Here is a 20584-nt window from a genome sequence, read left to right as displayed (position 1 = left end):
GCAACCGCGTTCAGATGAGCCCAACTCAGCTTCATGCATGGCGGCGCTGAAACATCACTCCAGCAAGGCGGAGATGTTTCTGGAACTATTAAAACATGTCCCTGGTGTGGATACGAGGGCCAACTCTTGCCGTAGTGGGAGGCAGAAGAGATCCAGACGCCGCCGGGGCTGTGCTTCCCGTTCCCCCCTGACGGCCCTGCTCCTCCGCGCGCTGCTAATGAAGAGAGCCGGCGTGCTCCCTGGACTTTGAATCAGACGTGTGGCGCAAAGGATCATGGGACAGCTCGGGTGTTGGTGCGTCAACTCGGTCCGTTGAAATAAGAAAAAAAGTTTCACTTCGATTCGCTTTATGCAAAGGAGCGCGCTGTGCGGTGTGTGTGCGTTCAGCCATGTGATTGGACAATCGACATGCACCGACCGCTGGTGGACTCGTCGAAATTTATTTCCTGCTAAGCGTTTCCCTCGGCAGCTAGGGGGGCTACAGCACGTCGCCTGGCATGAACTGCAGAGTAAGGCTGGGTAACGGAGAGAGAAGGCTCTCCCGCCCGTCCCCTTCCCCTCCGTCCCAGATCATCAAATCACTTCTCTACCTTTCATCTCCAACCCGTCCCCCCGTCCCCCCGTCTCTCTCTGCTCCCTCTCATCTCCCCGGGACACCAGGTGTGTTCCCACCAGGTGAGCATTCACTTCCACCGGAGAGGGGAGCAGGTGGTGATGGTGGTCATGGTGGTGAAAGGGAAACTGGGTGCCCCCCGGTCTTGACGACAACACACACACACTCCCACACGCACACACACACACACACACACACACACACACACACACACACACACACACACACACACACACACACACACACACACACACACACACACACACACACACAAACACACACACACAAACACACACACACACACAGATTCTCACCCCCACTTAAGCACGATGAAAGATTATGGTAAGATTCTCAATATCGTTGCCCAGAACGCACGCACACACAGACGCCAACACAAACATTTACATACACACACGCACACATGCACACACAAACACACAGACAATAGACCCAAACACACACTCCAACACCCCACCAGCATGAAAGACGATGAATTGCAGAGCTTCTCTGGCGATGACATCATTAGGCTTAATTGTGTCTGTTCGTGCGTACATCATTGCAGCCGGCCGGCCTAAAGAAGAGACAACATCTGAGACTCCCAGAGAGAAGAGTCCTCGCTTTAAAGACTTGTGAGGACCGGCCTCCGGCAGAAAACATCTTAGCAGGACCCCATCTGTCACCACAGGCTCCCACACCGTCCCCGCAAGCTGCACTGTCAACACTGTCTGTGTTCGTGTGTGTGCGTGCGTGACTGCGTGCTGTATGCTTGTGTGTGTCTACGTGTGTGGCTGTGTGTGTGTATGTGTGTGTGTGTGTGTGTGTGTGTGTGTGTGTGTGTGTGTGTGTGTGTGTGTGTGTGTGTGTGTGTGTGTGTGTGTGAGAACGAGAGAGAGTGAGTGAGTCAGTGAGTGCGAATGCCTGCACGTTGGTGAGACTGTGAGTTTGTGAGAATGTTTGTGCGTGTGTGCGTGTGTGTGTGTGTGTGTGTGTGTGTGTGTGTGTGTGTGTGTGTGTGTGTGTGTGTGTGTGTGTGTGTGTGTGTGTGTGTGTGTGTGTGTGTGTGTGTGTGTCGGTGTGCGCATATGTGAGAGCCTGCATCACTGTGCGTGCGTGTGTGTTCTTGATTGAGAATATGCGCGCATGTGAGCGAGAGCCAGCGATAGTGAAGAGGCCGCTGTGCAATCTGAGTTCGCATGTGCACGCGTGTGTACATGCACATGCACACTTAGATTGCATTGTGTGTGTGTGTGTGTGTGTGTGTGTGTGCGTGTATTCATGTGTGATGATTACGCTCTTTTATGTATGCCACATGCATGCATCCGCCCAAACGCAGGCGCGCACGTGCCCCCGCCGCGAAGCCCCATTGTGTGCATTTCACCTCTATGCACACAGCCACGCGTCCCAGCATGCAGCGCCGTTTGCACACGGATTCTCGCAGGGGTTTGCGTTACCAGTTGGTACGATCCAGCCCACATGCAGAGGCACGACGGCGCGCTGCCGCATGCACGCCGGGGCCAGCTGTCAACGCCCCGCTTACACCGCAGCGTCGAGACAGACCCCCGTAGCCCCGCACCACTGGGAGCCCAGTGGCCGGAAAACACATTACCCAGGCTGATTTAGCAGAGCGCAGCCAGCACTGATCCGCTGTAAGGGAGCAGAGAGAGGGGGGGGGGGGGGGGGGAGGGACCCCCAGCAGGAAGCGAGGTGTTCTCCGAGCCGCGCTGTCACCGACCGATCAACACCGTGTAGAAAAAAAATGTGTTAAGTCGCCTGCACTCTAGCCGGCGTTAATCCCGGCCCGGGTAAAGTAGGTGTTTCTTTTACGTGTTTATCTTCGCCGCCAACGTCGCGTTGGCTTCGCGGCTGGAGGTTAAGCGCGTAGAGACACACCCAGACGCTCCTGAGGCGCCAGAGCGCTCTCGTTCTGCTCCGAGGGGATCCTAAAGTCGGTGGTAACGACAATAGTCAGCAGCCAGGGAACACGTCTGGACTTGGACCGCTCATAGACACCCAAGTTGGGAATTTTCTTCGCCTGCCCCTTGCCGTGTAAGTGGTAGATCCTTATCCTGGCTGGGTTTGCAGGATGGGGGGCGGGGGGGGGGGGGGGGGGGGGGGGGGGGAAGAGGGGTGGTGGTTGGTCTCGAGTGTGTGGTCTTATAGCAGGAAGAGATTTTCATCTTGAGTGGGGTTGGGTTGAGCCGGGGGGTGCGGTACTCTTCCTATTTCACTCCAGAGCTAGGACATGAATACTCCAGCAGTGCGGAACCTCCACCACCTCAGAAACGCCACCCGAGGACTGATAATCAAATATTGGTACGCTCAGATATACCTTGAATAACTCAGGTGAACATAATTTAGTCTGCCGGTCTGTCTGTCTGTCTGACTGTCTGTCTGTCTGACTGTCAAATCAAATAAAGTGTATATCCACTGTATAAACAAATCTGCTCCCCACCCATGATTATTGAAGCTCTGTATAAATACATATATGTTTCGATTAGTGTGTTGACTGTGATTGTTTTTATCGAATAGCATCACATTTAATTCAGTTATCTTTCTGTGAGAGATATATATATATATATATATATATATATATATATATATACGTCTCACTCCGACAATTTTACATCTGTAATTATCGCAGCTGTTTGAGTTGATGAGAAATGAATCTCGTTTCAAATCCAAGAGCGCTTCTCATGACAGCTGGATCCACCATGAACCAGAACACAATAACGCTACACAGCACATCCCCTGGCCGTGCAGCCCGTCGCTGGCAGCCTCCTCCTCCATCACCATGTGGACGGACGGGCGGAGATACGGGTGGAGAACCAGATGAACATGACCACCAGAACGTGAAGAAACTCAAAACTCCACACTGAGATCAGATGAGCTCAGATCGTGCCTGTAATTCACTTATCCCCCCCCACCCCCCCTCCTCCTCATTCGCCCCTCCCTTCTCCCCCTATCCATCCATCCTGCCTCCTCCTCCTCCTCCTCTCTCCTCCTTCACCACGTCCTCCTCCTCTCTTCCTCTCTCTCCTCATTGTCCCCGTTCCCATTCGCGCCCACTTCCTCCATGCCCTCTTCCTTCTCCTTTATCACTCCTGAACCACCTCCTCCCTCTTCTCCCCGCCCTCCCTCCTTCTTCTCTACCTCCTCTCACCCCCCTTCCCCTCCCTCCCCTTCCTCCTCCTCCTCCTCCTCCTCCTCCTCCTCCTCCTCCTCACCGGAGAGCAGATGTTTCCCCCCCTCTAACCACTCTGTAATCAACTCCCAGATGTTTGATCGCAGTTGAACACAACAATTTTTTAGGTCCGACAATAAAATGTCTTGTGAATATTTTTACGAGCTGCCTCCCCCCCCCCTCACGGCTCTCTTTACCTCGGCTTCTAAAGAAATATTCCTTTCAAGGATTCATGTATGACAACATGTTTATACACACACACACACACGCACACTGACACCTACCACATATACACAAGACTCGCACACACAGACACACACCTACACAATCACACATTCATAAAACACACAAATACATTAAAAACAGACACATACACACACACACACACACACACACACACACACACACACACACACACACACACACAGGCACACACACACACACACGGACACTAATGTGTCAGTAAAGGACACAAGCTGTGTGTATGACATACGATCAGTCTCAAGGACAGAGGAACGCAATACCACCCAGTGAAGTGAGTTGGTCGAGGCTGATTAATAACAGCATACAGAGACAGAGCGGTAAAACCCATGACTCATCTCTTCTTTCCTGAGGTTTCTACCCGACACACGTCGAACCGCGCCGCGCCTCGCATTGGCGTGTGAGGGCACGTTCTGGCTGGCCGGCACCGGGCCGCGGGCGATGGAAAAAAAAAACGGGAAGGGGAAGGAAAACCCCCCCTCCCAAAACAAACATAATCCCCCACAGACGCTGGATTAGAGAGAGGAACAGGGAGCAGGAAATGAATCCCAGCGTTCCCTGAACGTTCGCAGCAATAACTTGTGATTAGGGACGGCGCTCCGGCGCTCAGACGCTCCGACGCTCCGACGCTAGGACGAATGGCCGCCCCAGAGTTCTGGAGGCTGGGGGTGGAGGCTGGCTCACTGCATCGGAGGGTCTCTCACAGAGAAAACACACGGACAGCCGGACACCCAGAAGCAGCCATTCTCTCACTGAACACGTTCAGCTAACAATGTCCAACCTAATGCCTAAGCTTAACTATTTCTATGTTTATGCCTAAATCTAACCATCTTTAACCCTTATACCCTAACGTAACCATATTCTCCAACCTTCTTTACATTACCATCATCTTCAACCTTCTATCTGAACTTCACCATCTCTAACCAAATACCCCTGAACCTAACTATCTCAAACCCCAAAACTTCAATTGAACCATCTCTCACCCAACGCCAAAACTTAATTAACTCTAACCTAATGGCTCAACTGAACCGTCCCTAACCTAAAGTAATGTAATAATCTCTAATCTAATACCTAAACCATCCAAACTGATATACTGCTACAATATACAGCTGAAACTAATGCATAATGGAAACAAGAATAAGTAATACCCAGTTGTACTCAGTTAGATGCGTACTGCATGCATGCTCTGGAACAAGGAGAGGAGAGGTAAATCTCTAGCTCTCTCTGCTTAAGCTGCAGCGAGCTAGGTAGAAAACACCTTTCCTGCAAGGAATGTGTTTCGCAAAGCACCACTGTAGAGTGGTTTGTTTTAAAAAAAACATCCGTTCTTCAAACATAGCACACCACCCTCTTCTTAACCTCAAGAGGAAGCAACGACGTGAAACTTTAAAACCAGGAGAGGAAATTAACTTTTTGGTTGACCCGCTTCTCATCCAATACTAATAAATCAATTCGAGAACACGTGTAACATATTATGCGTTGCAAAGTATTACATTGCATTTTGTGTGAAACAATATCAACCTGTGTACTTGGAATTTGACGTATATATCAGAGGAAACACATTCCCATGTATCATGTTATTGTTGTGTAGGTTGGTAGGGCAAAGTCTGAAGTCAGTCACACATCATCCAGCGATCCACACCCAGCGACCTGCACACACACAAACACCCACACACACACACACACACCCACACATACAGAGCCACCCACGCACCCACCAACACACAACCACCCGACAAACAAAACAGAGACATAAACAGAGATAGATTTTGTTGTCAGAAAGTGAGCTGACACTTTCTCAGTAATTATAGGTCTCCTGTTGCTCCCAGTGGGACTTCACACAGCAGGTGAGCACAGAGTGTGAACACACATAAACTCACACATGAACTCAGACGTGAACAGAGTCACCCCCCAATTCCACCCACATCCTGACACGGTGGATAAATACAGAGCCCCCCCCTAGCTGCCCCCACCTCTCCCTCCACCAGCAACACCGTCACCAACACCAGTAACGCCAGCATCTCTGAGCAGTGCTCAATTAACACTCGATCAAAATGGATATTTAATTCAAACACCATTCTCCTCATTCCGATGCAATACACTACTCTTTCAGTGATATGTGTTGTGTGATGTGATATCGAATGAATATTGAATAAACACATAATTATAGTCCTATGTAATCATAATTTGAAAAGGAAAAACCCCCATCAACCTACAAATGTGGGGAATTGTTCAGATATTAAGATGCATAGATCAATTGATGTAACAATTATAAACATATCCAACATAATACTTTACCTTAACCATCTCTAACCACCCTTCTAAACTTATCCCTCTCTAACCCTAACCTTAATGTTAACCATCTCAAACCTAATATCTAAATTAGTGCTGTCAGTTAAACGCGTTATTAACGGCATTAACGCAAACCAATTTGAACGGCGTTAATTTATTTATCACGCAATTAACGCAATTTATTTATTAATTTAAAAAAATATATAGATATCTTTTTTTTTTCTTTGGCTCAAAACAAAGAAGCAGTAGCCTGACTGCTATGTTCGAGGCAGTATGCTTGTATTTTCACCGTTTAATTGCACTATAGGGTTTTTTTTTGATCGGTATATGCCAATGTTGTTATCAATAAAAAAACATTTGCACTAGGCAAGCCGATGCCCTTCTCCATGTTGATAAGAGCATTAAAATTAGAAAAATGAATGGGACAAAGAAATCAAGGGTTATATAGCAATTCGATTAATCGCGATTAATCGGGAGTTAGCTATGACATTAATGTGATTAATCGCGATTAAATATTTTAATCGCTTGACAGCACTAATCTAAATGCAACCATCTCGAACCAAAATCGACCTCCTACTACTACGGATATCACAACCACCACCACAACCTTTACCGCCACCATCTTTAGAGAACACCTTGTCAACTTGCATGCCATCACCCAGTCACCTTGAACTCAGCCTCACCGCTAAAAATCCCATCAGCTTAACTCCCTCCAGTAGGAGCTCATCTTCTCAGACCTCCGGGGGTCAACAAGCACCTCACAAGCACCTCACCTCCTCCCGCTATCTTCAATCGATGCCCGACGCACCTCAATTATGCAAAGAATGCATTGTCCGGGATCTTGGAGTTGCTCGATGGGTTAAGTGCCTCATTGCTCCATTCAACCGAGTGAGTGGCCCTCGTTTATTGTTCAACACACCAATTAAAAATGACAAGCTTCTCTGGACGGCGCTTGATTGTCATGTTGTTATTTTGGGTGAAAAGCCCATCTGGTCGGTTTGTTTATGCCGGCTTAATTGAGTGAGACAGGGATTCCTCCTGCCTCCCCAAAATGAAAAAAATTTAATTTGTCCCTATGAGAGGTGCTCGATCAACGTCAAACTTCTTAACGTTCTTCTCGGAAGGACGACACGTTCTTTTTGCATTAATAAAACACAAAGATTGGTCTGTTGCAAATCAAAGCCTGGGCTATTACTGTAACCGTCTCTGACGCGTAAAAGACAAAAAAGTGCAGCGTGGTCGAAAGCAGAGGATTATAACTTGGACCCATCAATGTTCTCCACCCCGGAGATTTATAAAGTCTCGCTCTACAGTTCAAATCGCATCACGCCACAAAGTAGGTAGTCGGCTGCCAGGAGCTAAACTCATGCACACTCAGCCTAAATAGGTCAATACCGTGGCATTCATCAGCATAATCCATCTGCACCAGAAGCTTTCACAGAATGAACTCGCCGCTGGTTCGATGCCAGCCAAGGTACGAGCTGCCAAGAGCATTGAGATGGAGTGCAATGGATGGCACCGCGTTTTGAACAAACATTTCCCCCATTTTGACGGCTCAAAACCGAACACAGGAAGTTCAGTTCTGGAGAGTTCTGCGGGGTTCTTATCCCGTTTGAGAAGACCGGATGAAGTGTCTGGCGCTGTATCCCAGTTGGCTGATCGTTTGATTGATTAAATTTACAATATTAGCTTAATGCAGGTAAATCCGCATCTGGGCATACCCTGCTAACAATAGGCAATAGTTCTGCCTTTCAATTATGATCATTAATATCATAATCTATCATCGAATTCCATTTTTGTATCGAATAAATTGTCTCTGGCATGAAGTCAACCACTTGATTTTAATTAAAAGGTGTCAGAAAAGCAGATAAATGTGTACCTTTCATGAAATACATGATCCAAAATCACCGTCCAGTCATCTCACTAACACTTATTATAACGAGCTCGCTCACAAATTGAATTCAGACCCACCCACAGGTGTATGCACGCACACACACACACACACACACACACACACACACACACACACACACACACACACACACACACACACACACACACACACACACACACACACACACACACACACACACACACACACGTACACGCACTTACCCACGCACACACATACACAACTGTACATGTCATTTTAGAATATAATTGTATTGAACTCAATCATTAGTTATGTGAGTATAACATTAACACACATACATACACGTGCGGAATCCCAACATGCTTGGGTAATCCAACCGTGAGGGCCGTATTGTGACTCTCAACGTGTTCAGAAAAGTGCAGGAACAACACAATGCAGCTGCGACGGCAGCGGCCTGTGTGGTTCAGGCGTGTTTGTGACACGCCCCTAAAAATGGATCCCAGCTCCCAGGAATCAAAGCAGTGATCCCGAGGAGCTCTGTGTGCAGCTTCAAAGCATTCCACCACCCTAGCCTCCATCACCGGGGGTATTTTAGGCCTTGCTGTTGGCCCACAATGCACCGGTGCAGCCTTGCGAACGTGGGCGGGCGAAGAGAGAAACCCCGGCCGCGAAACGTGGGGTCGTTCTACAAGGAGGCTCATCACAAAAGGCATTGAACCTCCAGCCTCGTCGAAACACACTCATAACCACGCCTGATGATACCGCTGAGAAGTTCAAACGAGAAGCCTAGCACTGGGATAAAGACTGTGCGTGCCCCGCGGGTTGGCCCTCGCACCCCCTTTGCGCCTCAGGTTTGTGAAGCGCTCCAACTTAACAGGGTGGAGGAGGAGGAGGAGGGGGAGGAGGAGGAGGAGGAGGAGGAGGAGGAGGGGAGGAGGGGAGGAGGTGGCTGTCGGGCGTGAGGAGCTAACAGCAGCAGTCCTCTGATCCATCTCTCCAGGTTGATATCGACGAGATCTCTCTGCGAGCGAGCCATCGCTCAGCCTGCCTGCGGAACCAGGGCGCGAGGATGTGTACGGAGAACGGAGAGAGGGAGAGACACGCGGTAGACACAGGAGAGGGAGATAGATGGTAGACAGAGATAGGGAGAGAAAGATGGAGAGATAGGGAGGGGTAGACAAACAGAGGGAGGGCAAGAGAGAGAGATAGGGCGAGAGAGAGAGAGATGAGAGCGATGCAGAGATGGGGGATCAGTAGAGGGAGAGAGACAGGTGGAGGGAGAGAGAGAGAGAGAGAGAGAGAGGTAGTTATAAAGAGGGTGAGATAGATGTAAAGAAAGGGGGAGAGAGGGAGGGGGAGAGAGATATGGGGGAGGGATAGCGAGAGAGAAATAAAAAGACGCATGCAGAGAGAGACAGGGAAAGAGAGTCTGAGAAAGAGCACAGGAGAAACGGAAGGGGAGCGAAAGAGAAAAGCCATCTAAAATAAAAAGTGAGAGTGAATGAGAGAGCGATTGAAAGATGGAGTGACTGCTGGGAGCCGGAGGCACGACCGAAACAGAGGAGGAGGTGGAGGAGAAGGCCTACAGAGATCCATGACAAATAGCCCAATTGAGCGAATAATGAGGAGAATCGACTGAGCTTGACTCAACAAAACGGAGCTCTGTACGCGCACGGCCACCGCAGCGAGCCCAGACAGAGTGGCCACATCAACAGCTCCTTCTCCATGAAGAGCCGCGAGCGTTTGCCCATAACTTCAGCCCCACAGCCCCAATAACGGCCCCTCTACCTGTTAGCACAGCCATTAGTCTGTCTGCGCGCTAATTGTAGCCACAGAAGCGTCTCGCGGTCGAAGAGGAAGGATCCGTTATCTAAGTGTGTCTTGTTGAAAAGCCAGGCCCTTCTCCGAGGGAGAGGGATCCTTTGTGTTCTCCGTTTGAATGTAAAGAGCAGAAGAAATAACACACTGTCAACGGAGCTACCTCGGGTAATGGCCGACACAAAGAAAGGCTCACTTTTTTTTTTCCTTGTACTTTTTACAAATGCAATGGACCGAGACTCGGGACATAAACGATCGATATTTAGTGTTGTCTGGGAAGTAAAAATAAAAGGGAAAATAAACAGTGTGCATGCGTGTGCACGCGTGCGTGTGTGTGTTTGTGCCTGTGCCCCTAGCTCTTATTGGCAGACAGCCGTATTTTTAAAGATATCTACTTCAAGGTTGCCATCATTGACGGCCCGGAAAAAAGGTTGTTGATGGTCCAGGCGGCCTTGACATCTAAATGGTTTTTTAACTGCTGGTTGGAGCAGTGCGGCGGGCGTGACAGAAAATATCAGCAAAATTTAGTTCCCCCACCACTGCAGAAAAAACACTTCTTTATGAAGACTAATAAAGGCAGCCCATGGGGTTGTTTTTCTTGTTGGTTTTCTTCGCCCATTGTTTCTCTCAATATGTTTGTCTCTGGGTTGCTGATTTATTTTCTCTTGCTAGGTCTTAGGTGGGGAAGACAAATAGCGCACAAAGCGTTCTATAACATATCACATTCAGCAGATACTTCCATCCATAGCGCCTTACAGTGAATCTTTTGATAAAGGTCATTTAAAACCCAAACCACTAGATCAGTCTTTCTTAAATTGGGGTACATGATGTACCCCTAGTGGTACTTTAAGGATGCAGGGGATATGAGGAACTTTTAATTTTCATAGTTGTAATAATGGTTATGACCAATTGTAAAATAATTCCACCTTCATGAAATTAATGAATCCAAATACCTCCTTAAAACAATTAAGTACTAGCTTAGGAAAGGCACACGATTCTGATCTTGCCAAAGGGTTGACTGCAGCACATTGTACACAAACAGAACTGAAAAACATTTCACATCGTACAATCATCCATCCAGAACTTAAGCTCACCTTTGTCCTCGATGGAGAAGTGGAAGGTGTCACTCGTAGAGTTGTCTCCGTTCTTCAGCACGTAGCATATCTTCATGTCGTCGATTTCAGCTGGAAGACAAACACAGAGGACTATGAGGTCAGTGCAAAGAGATTATGGACCACAGTTGAAAGAAAGGCCACGCTCTCTCAGGACTTCTGGGTGGTGGCAGTACGGTATAATTCCTCGCTCAGTATATTTCGTCGTATATTTTCTTACACTATTCTCCAATCCAAGTGTTTCCCCTGCCACTGAGCTATCTTCTACGGCAGGCAGAGTAATTATTTTCCCACCCGTTCCCTGAATTATGCCCCTTGTGTATGAATCTGTTAACTGTGTCCTGGGCCTTTCGCTGTGAGCAGAAGCGACGGCTCCACTGCCACACGCCGCTGAGGGAGAAAATAGTCTCATCTCGTCTGTTGCCATCTTGAACGGGAGGGCCGCCGCGCTATCCTCGTCGCCCCGGAACGGGGGGGGGGGGGGGGGGGGGGGGGGGGGGGATAGCGAGGAGCAGGCCTCCCCTCGCATCTTCAATATTTGATGTCAAAACATTTCCCTTCAAAGGGGTCCGCTCATAAAAATGCATAGGCACATTTTTGAGACACCCTGGGGACGCTGGCTTTATTTACTGTCTGTTTACCCCGGTGAGGACGCTTGAAATATTGAACAGGCCGCCGGAGCAGCGGGGGGGAAGAATGACAGAGTAAATACAGGGAGGGAAGTATGTGGAGATGGAGTGTGCACTGATCTCCATGGCCTGATATTTAGTGTTTACCAATGCCCCTCCCCCCCACCTCCCATCCCTGCGGTTCGTTTACAACAGCAGAGTCTGACAACCCGTGTTTGTAAAAGCCCGTCGTTTGCTGTGTAATCCCTAACAAACAGCTCTCCCTCCCTCTGGTGTGTTTTCATGTTCACACCTTCTCTCCTTATGTTTGCAAATCCCCCCCCCCCCCCCCCCCCCACCAACCCCATGTGCAAATGTTACTGCGGTGCATGCAAAACACGGCTAATTCTCCGGGAAGGGAAATGCATCAGCCGAGGTGAGCGAGAGAAGGAGAGAAATCACAGCTCTTGTTAAATGCGGACAGCCCAAGGTGCTGACACACTTCATCTCCACAAACAGGCAGTCTCTGGAGAGAAACCTAAAACCTTGGTGTTTGAACTCAGCTGTTTTCTCCCTCTCCTGTGTACCTCCGAGGATAGAGCCATTAGCAAAGTGACAACACGCATAATGAGTTAAGAGTAAGTGGGCTCCGGCATCGCTGGGAATTCAAAGCACGACGCCAGTGGCGCCGGCGTGACAAACACACACACACAAACACAGTGTTCTACATAGTTGATGTATTGTTTGAGGAACAATGGGGTGGATGGAAGTGCAGTCTTACCTTGGGTGAAGCTGGACACCGTGGCGTTTCCTCTACCAAGGTTGATGAGGTAGCCGTGCTCCGGGAACACGCTGACCCTGAAGACCACAGAGTCCTGCCGGCTGCCTCGGTCCTGGGCCTTCAGGGTCTTGGAGGTGATGAGGAAGCCTAGGTGACCCGTGTCCAGGACTCTCAGCGTGGGCGCGCCTTTGTTCACTGAGATCTGGGGCACCCCGTTGTCCACCGACAGGATCCGGATCCTCATCACCTGGGGTTTGCGGGTCTCGTATACCGTGTCGGGGAACACGTAGAAGTCGGTGTGGGTGCCGTCCGTGACGGTGAAGGAGAAACTGTCTTCGGCGCTCTCCGTGCCGTCGTGCTTGTACGTGATCATGTTCTCGTTCAGGTCCTGCTTGGTGAAGGAGGTGACGGGCCTGGTCCTGTTGAACAGCAGGCGGCCGTGTACCGGCACCTGAGTGACGGTGAACCTCAGCAGGTGATCCATCGTGTCCCTGTCCTCCACCGTCAGCTCAAAGGGTGTGATGAGCTTGTTCTCTCCCTCGGTCACGCTGAGGCCGTGCATCGTTACCACGGGGCGTTTATTATCCACGTTGGTGATTAATACACGGAAGGTGCGGAACACCGGGTTGTAGCCATCTGTCACCTCAAACTCAAAGCTGTCCATCTTCACCTCGTCAACCGCTGTGTGGACATAGTAGATTTTGTTTCCCGCCAGCTGTAGCTGAGTGAAGGACGCGATGGGCCATCCGGGGGTGTCCGTGCACTCCAGGTGACCCCTCGCGGGGGCTCGGGTGATGGTGAACACCAGGTGTTCGTCGGGGCTGTTGAGGTCGGTGGTGCTGAGCAGGTCGGTGGTCAGGGACACCCTGCCGCCTTCCTTCAGCGACACGCCTTTGTTGACCACGTCGGGGAAAACCATGTCGATGCCTCCGATGGTGACGTAGAAGTACCGGTCAATCAGGGCGTTGGTGCCGTCCGTCACGTCAAACTTGATGAGGTCGCGGATCCCTTCTTGTCCGTTGTGGACATACACGATCAACCCAAGGTCCACTTCGTTCTGGGTGAAGTTCATGCCGACAGTGATGTTTAGTAGTGAGCCGTCGGCCGGCGTCTTCTGCAGATAGCCCTGACTGGGCCCGTAGCGGACGATGTACGTCAGAGAGCTATCTTCGCTGTCCAGATCGGTGGCCTTTAGAATTGTACTGCTTATCACGTTCACGTCACCTATCTCCACCTCCAGGCCATCATTGATCGCCATCCGCGGAGTCTCATCATCGATGGGGATTATCATAATGATCACAGTCTTCTCCACGCTGAACTTTCCGTCTGTGAGAACAACATCGAAGCTGTCTTCCGTTGTCTCGGAGTCATCGTGTTCGTAGACGATGCTGGAGGCCTCTTTGATCTGATCTAAGGTGAAGTTAGTGACAGTGACTGTGCCGGAGGTGAGCTGATTGAGTATGTAGCCATGCTGGGGGCCCCTTGTGATGATAAACATCAGTTCATCTGCCGGTTCATCCGAGTCAGCGCCATTCAGTATTGGGGTGTCCATCACTATGTTCATCCCCTCCATCACCACAAACTCTCTCATGTAGATCTCTGGCTTCTCGTCATTAGAGGGGATTATGGAGATGGGGAAGAAATGCCTCTCAGAATAGTTGATGCCGTCAGAGCACCGGAACGTGAACCTGTCCTCAACCGGCTCCAAGCCCTTGTGAATACTTTGGACGTAGAAAATGTGACTCTGTCGGATGTCCTTCATAGTGAAAGCGCTGATGGCCGTCCCCGATCGGGACTTCTCTGAGCCAGGGGCAGGGGAGATATTCTCCACGTAGCCGGACGTCGGCTGGACAATGATGGTGCAGAGGAGGTCGTCATTCGGGGTGTCCACATCACTGGTGCTGATGTGCATGATCTCAACAGCACTTTTCCCACCTTCGGTGACCACGTACTGTGGCCCCACGAAAACCTCTGGCGCCTGGCTGTCCAAGGGAAGTATGGTCACATGAACTCGGACCCCGGTGATTTTGTTACCCCCCACGGTCCACTCGTCAGACAGATCGGTCAGAGTGAGATTGAAGAAGTCCTCTTTGGTGGTGAAGCCGATCTCGCCACTGGTGTGCGCGTATAGCACCAGACCGCTGATGATGTCAGCCTGGGTGAACCTGTCAGACCACCTGCCGTTCACCAGGATCTGACCGAATATCGGCGGGTCCTCCACGATATACGTCAGCCGGAGGTCGTCGGTATCCTCGTCTCGTCCCTGGATAACATTTGTGGTTATTTCGGTTGCTCCGTTCTCTAGGACATCCATATACGAGCCAATCGTTCCCGCTGGCAGCGTGATGGTGGGTGTCTCATCGTCGATGGGCTTCACGCCGATCTTGATGGTGATGGGAACAACGTGCACTCCGTCGCTGACGTCTATCTGTATTGAATCAATAGTTAATTCGTCTCCATTGTGGACGTACGAGATCCTGCCGTGGCCGATGTCCTCCAGATTGAACGTGTGCCCTTTGGTCATGTCGGTGAACATGAACCGGAAGTGGCCATGCAGCGGGGCCTGCGTCAACGTAAAAGAGATCTGTCTGCTGTCAGTGTCAGTGTCTGAAGTGTGCAGCTCAGTACGGGTGATGACATGGGTGCCACGCTCAAAGACACCGAAGCCGGAGTTGGTGATCTCTGGCGGCGTGTTATCCACGGGCTGAAGAATGATGGTAAACAATCCCTCTGCACGATTTCCGGAAGTATCTTCCACAATATACTTAAACTGTAATACGTGAGTTGTAATTCCTAGCTCCAGGTATGGTGGCTTGTAAGAGATTTTATGGTGGTTAATCTGTGCCTGAGTGAAAGTAATGACTTCAGTGTCTGGCTTTTCTGTCAATACTATTGATCCCAGCACTACAGGGCTGTTCTCGTCAGTATCAGTCGGCGGCTGGACAATGGTGTACTTCAGATCCCGGTCTTCCGAGTCCAGGTCTGTGTAGCGGAGAAACTTTTTGCGGAAGAAGGTGAGCTGGTACTCATGGACGGTCATATGCAGGGTCGTACCAGGGTAAATGTCAGGTGGGAGGTCGTCGACAGGGAGAACCTTGACGATGAATGAGCTCTGGCCCGACTGGTTGGGTGGGTCGTTGTCATCCTGAACTCTGAACACAAAGTGATCCATGACGGTGTTGGTGCTGTGGGGCCCGACGTGCTTGTAGAAGAGTTTGCCGTCTGTGATGTCCTGCTGCACCCAATCGGTGACCACCTTCTCATAGAGCTCTTCCTCAGCGTTGAACTTCCAGGTGGATGGGTCCTCCGGGGCCTCAGCCTGCCGCAGCATCACCTGCCCGATGGCAGAAAAGGGCGGTTCTATCTCGAATAAAATGGTGGAATCCTCCGAGTCGATGTCAGCGGCGCTGAGCATGAGAGGGGAGATGAGCATGATCTGGTTTTTAAACAAAACCAAACCTGTGTTGGCGTTAATGATCGGCGGCTCGTCATCGGTGGGCACCACCGTAATGGGGAAGAGGAACTCCACCTCGTTCTTGCCATCTGTCATCCTGAAGATGATGTTGTCACTGTACGTGTCGCTGCCATCATGTTGGTAGGCGACCACGCCGGCGTCCAGGTCGGCCGGCGTGAAGAACTTACTCCCCGAGCCGAAAACGCTGAGGTATCCGTGGCGCAGGCCTGCGATGGCTTCGACCCTGACCTTATCCAGGTTGTCCTCGTCGCTGATCTCCAGGTTGTGTGCGCTGGAAAGGGGCCTCGACTGACCCTCGTAGAGCAGCTGCCCGCTGTTCCTGGTCACCACAGGGGCCAATGTGTTCATGGGCTTAACCACAATCATGAAAGCGAAGGGATCTGACACAGCCCCCTCTGTGTCGACAATCTCAAACACAATTTGGAAAATCCTCTCAGTGTCAGAATCCACGGCAGGGGGTTTGTAGGCTATTTTCAACTCTTTCAGGTCTCCCTGGTAAAACGACGTGATTGGCAAATTCCTGTCGTCTGTGCTCACTATGTATCCTTCCTCGAACGATAGAGGGGAGGTTATGTTGAAAATTAAGTCATCCGGGATTGACTCAATGTCCTCCGCCGCCAGCATGTCTGTTGTGATCGCTGTCATGACAAACTGGTCCACTTCCATCATCATCATGGCTACGAAGCTGGGTTTCGGGGCAGAGTTGTCCTCCCCCTCCTTAATCCGCACTAATATTTGAAAAAATTCCTGTTTGAGCAAATTGCCCTCCTTATCTTGTAGTTCCACGAACATTGGGATATAATCTCTGTTCGGCGACTTCAGAGCGAAAGTGTGCTGATAACGGACGTTCATATTCATGAATTCATCGCAGTCAAACATTGTTCCCAGGTTCCCATCATCCACAAGTTTCCCGTATCTGGGTATCGCACTGCCAGTGGAAAGCGATGCTATTTTACACTGGTGTGTGCCTCGGTCGAAGGTGAACTCCAGTGTTCTCTTGTCAATCGGGTTACTTGTGCCGAGATGCCTCTCCACCGTGAGCGGCATGTTTTTGGTCAGCACTTCCAACTGGGTAAAGATGACCTCCACCTCCATCATGAAAGGGATAATCACTGTGTCCGTCTGGGTGTCGTACCTGAGTTGTAACCTCACTCTATCCTTGGCTGGGCTCCGAGAGCCGAAGTGGGAGTATTTCACGTCGTTAGGACCGAATTCACATGGGAACTTTTTGGGAGACAGGTGCCCGGGCCTTTGGGACAGCGGGTCATTGTCCAGAACTGTTATCCCACATCTATCTCCGGGCTGAACTTGGATCACCAGGTCGTTGATTGGATCAATAAAGACGGACCTCCCGAAAGGCACGCGTATTCCATTGTTGGCCACCAGTACAGCGTCCTCAGCCAGATCGGGTCGCACGGCATACGATAATCCATAACTATTGAAAAGCTGCGCGGACGCTTCACCTGTCAGCACGAGCGCGAGCAGGATGAACGCGGCGCGGGGACGGTGGAGATGTTGAGGAATAATCCAAGCCATTTGTTGAAACGTGTGAATGCACAGAGATAAAGAAGGGCTTTAAAACTTTCCAAACAAAAACGCAAGCCTATAAAACCGCGCATGTGTGGTTAAAGTTGCGCGGGGACAGCATCTGAGTGGAGTTGAATTCTCACGCGACTCGGCGGGTCTGGGTGCACCATTCTCTCGCGCCGCCTCTCCTCAAATCCCCAAACTTCAGCCTCCCACCAAGCTGGAACCAAAGGGCGACGCCCCCTCAGCCGGTGATTGGCTGATACCTCCGCTGGAATGCGCCTCTCACCTTATGATAGGTGGAGAGATATGTCAGTCATAAAGAGGAGCTCGGAGCAGCGTGGGCTGGATTTGAGCAGGTTGTTGTGTGGGGATTTGATAACAAATATTATTGATTAAAAATTATAGATGCTATTGTTCTCTTATTGCGTGGGTATAATTTAAAGTGGTGTTTCTGCGGGCATATTTATAATAATCCTGACAGACCTGCCATATGTCCTATATGTCTACCGCTAAGGTTTAAAATCAAGAAATATAAATACATAGGCCTGTAAATCAAATGAAAATAAATTGCAAGGTTGGCTGTTCTTAAAAGGGTAGAACATTTATCATTTTTCTGCATAGTCCTGAATGTTGGCAAAAGTTTGACAATCTTTGTCTCCCCCTTTAGGTTTCTGTAGGTTTTTTTTACATTGGCCAAAGACAAAGTGGACTGTTTTTAATGAATTCGATTAACTCATTAAACATTTACATTATTTATTACATTTTAAAAAAGGACTTTCAAGTTTATAGATCACAGGTTGCATGGAATTGAGACAGGTCAACATGTCTCTGTTCTTGAATAATTGAATATCCTGTTTCAGAACCATTGTTAATATGTAAATTATATTTGAGTATATTAAAATAAAGCATAGAAAGATCTTCTTCAGGCCTTATTCAGCTGAGCTCTTGAAAGGCATGTATACTGTATGTCTGAGACGAACATTAAAGCTACATTTCATGGTTGGTTGAAATAATTACATGATGTGATGTCCAGGGGTTAGACGTATTTTGACGTCATTAAGTGTAATCTGTTTGATATCCGGTAGGAGAACATACAAAAGGTAAAATAATGACATGGAAGTGTGATATCATATTGAACCTATTTAACATTTTCTATTACTGAATAATTCCCATTTTAATCTCAAAACGTAGGCCTATTCCTAGTTTTTTCTCAAGTTAGTGAGACAATTCATATGGATATGTAGAGCTTCTTGCAATAATGATAAAGAAACGATGTGAACTCAGATAGCCTGCTCGTGCATTTATTTAACATTAATCAATGCATTTAATGCAGTCATGTGTTTATTATGCATTTAATCTATTCCAAAACCGTTTCAATATAAAACCGAAATGATCTGAAGTTCTCTTTGAAATAAAGGGCATATACTACTCTATTATATTATATTATATTACACAATATTATGTTATACTATTATATAGGAATTATGCTATTTATTCCATTCTATTCCATTCTATCCTGTTCTATTCTTTTCTGTTTTCAAAAATGTTGGATTTATATTCTATTCCATGCTATCCTACACTATTATATCCGGTTACATTATGTTTGATTCTACCCCATAATATATCATGTTTTTTTGAACGCCATGTTATGATATGCCAGTTGGTCTGTGGGCTCCAGTCATGCTAAAAAGTCACCAAGAGTAGTAAGGACCACCCACAGTTCCAAAGGTTTGTTTAAAAACTTTCTGCACAATATCAATCCTCATGAACCCCTTATGAGATGATATGATAGAGCTAGCGAATATGTTCTTCATTTGCATTGCAACTTCACATTATGAATCTGTTTTTATTTGTTGTAGTTTTGTGCTTTGAAAAAAATGGATCCCTTGTCATTTCTAATGTGCTGTACTTTCTGCTATATGACACCATTATGTCCAACCTGGGATTAATAAAGTACATGCCATTTTACCATATCCCCACAACCGGCTACACCCTCCTCCTGGGTACAATCATTCTGCCTGAGGCACCACAGATCCCAGAGCCAAAGGGACACATGGAACACAGCTCTCAAACTCGCATGCCTGCGATGCGATGTGCAAGGAACGGCCAACCGAGCTCAGCCGTGCAGCTGCCTTGATGCGCCTGACAGTAGCCAATTAGAGCGCGAGGCAAGGAGCACGGTCGCGCACGGCCAGGCACGTCCACACGGTGCGTGTTGTGTTCAAGTGTACTATTCAGTTTATGGTTCTGAAACACAGCTCCGACGAAAGAGACGGCAACACAGTTTAATGAGTCGTAAAAATAACCTCGGGACAGAAGTTACAGTGAAATATTAATTTTAAACAGAGCTTAATAAAAATAGAGCATAAATTGGGGTAGATTTGATTTACTTTTCCTATATACACTGGCAATACCAACCATCAATGGTGAAAATAAAATTGCAGTCTCGCAGCTCAAGGGCTTCCAATCGATCAAACCACATTTTTTTGTACAACATTGCACAACTGCAGACGGCCGCCGTCGCAGATTGTAGCAAACAATTTGAGAGGTAGACTATCCAAAATTAAAGATTGCAAACAATTTAAAAAGCACCACTAAAAGTTCGGTTTAAGACGATGTTGATGAAAGATATCGACATGTGATTCCTTCAGTAAGGCCCCCAGAGCACTCGGATGGCTTAACCCGTTAATCCTCAACCTCGTCACTCTCTTGCCCCCAACAACAGAGGTGTGTTCTTCCGTCAGGGGGGACTGACATATTAAGAGAGGAAGGAGACACCCCCACCCCCACCCCCAAGGGGCCTGCATTGTGATAGATGACATCATCACCGGGGAAGAGATCTTCTAAAACACATACGCACACACACTCACCAACTAACATGAACATGCACAAACACATATACACACATACATACTCACACACTCACATGCACTTAAACAGACTAACACAAAGACACACACACACACACACACACACACACACACACACACACACACACACACACACACACACACACACACACACACACACACACACACAC

At 48.7% G+C, this 20584-nt stretch overlaps 1 protein-coding gene across 1 annotated transcript in view; it reads right to left on the bottom strand.

Annotated features, from left to right (window-relative positions):
• Nucleotides 1-17719, bottom strand: part of frem2b (FRAS1 related extracellular matrix 2b) — a 97441-nt gene extending 79722 nt beyond the window's left edge. The window contains exons 1-2 of the mRNA XM_060075005.1: nucleotides 12540-17719; nucleotides 11133-11222 (exon numbers count right to left, since the gene is read on the bottom strand). Of these exons, the coding sequence (XP_059930988.1) occupies nucleotides 11133-11222; nucleotides 12540-17550 (5101 nt within the window). The 5' untranslated portion in view covers nucleotides 17551-17719. The remainder of the gene's footprint in view (nucleotides 1-11132; nucleotides 11223-12539) is intronic.
• Nucleotides 17720-20584: the final 2865 nt, after the last annotated feature.

Source organism: Gadus macrocephalus, chromosome 16 (assembly GCF_031168955.1).
Source record: "Gadus macrocephalus chromosome 16, ASM3116895v1".
Taxonomy (NCBI): domain Eukaryota; kingdom Metazoa; phylum Chordata; class Actinopteri; order Gadiformes; family Gadidae; genus Gadus; species Gadus macrocephalus.
Note: the sequence above shows the minus strand (reverse complement) of the source record. Positions and strands in the feature narration are given on the sequence as shown.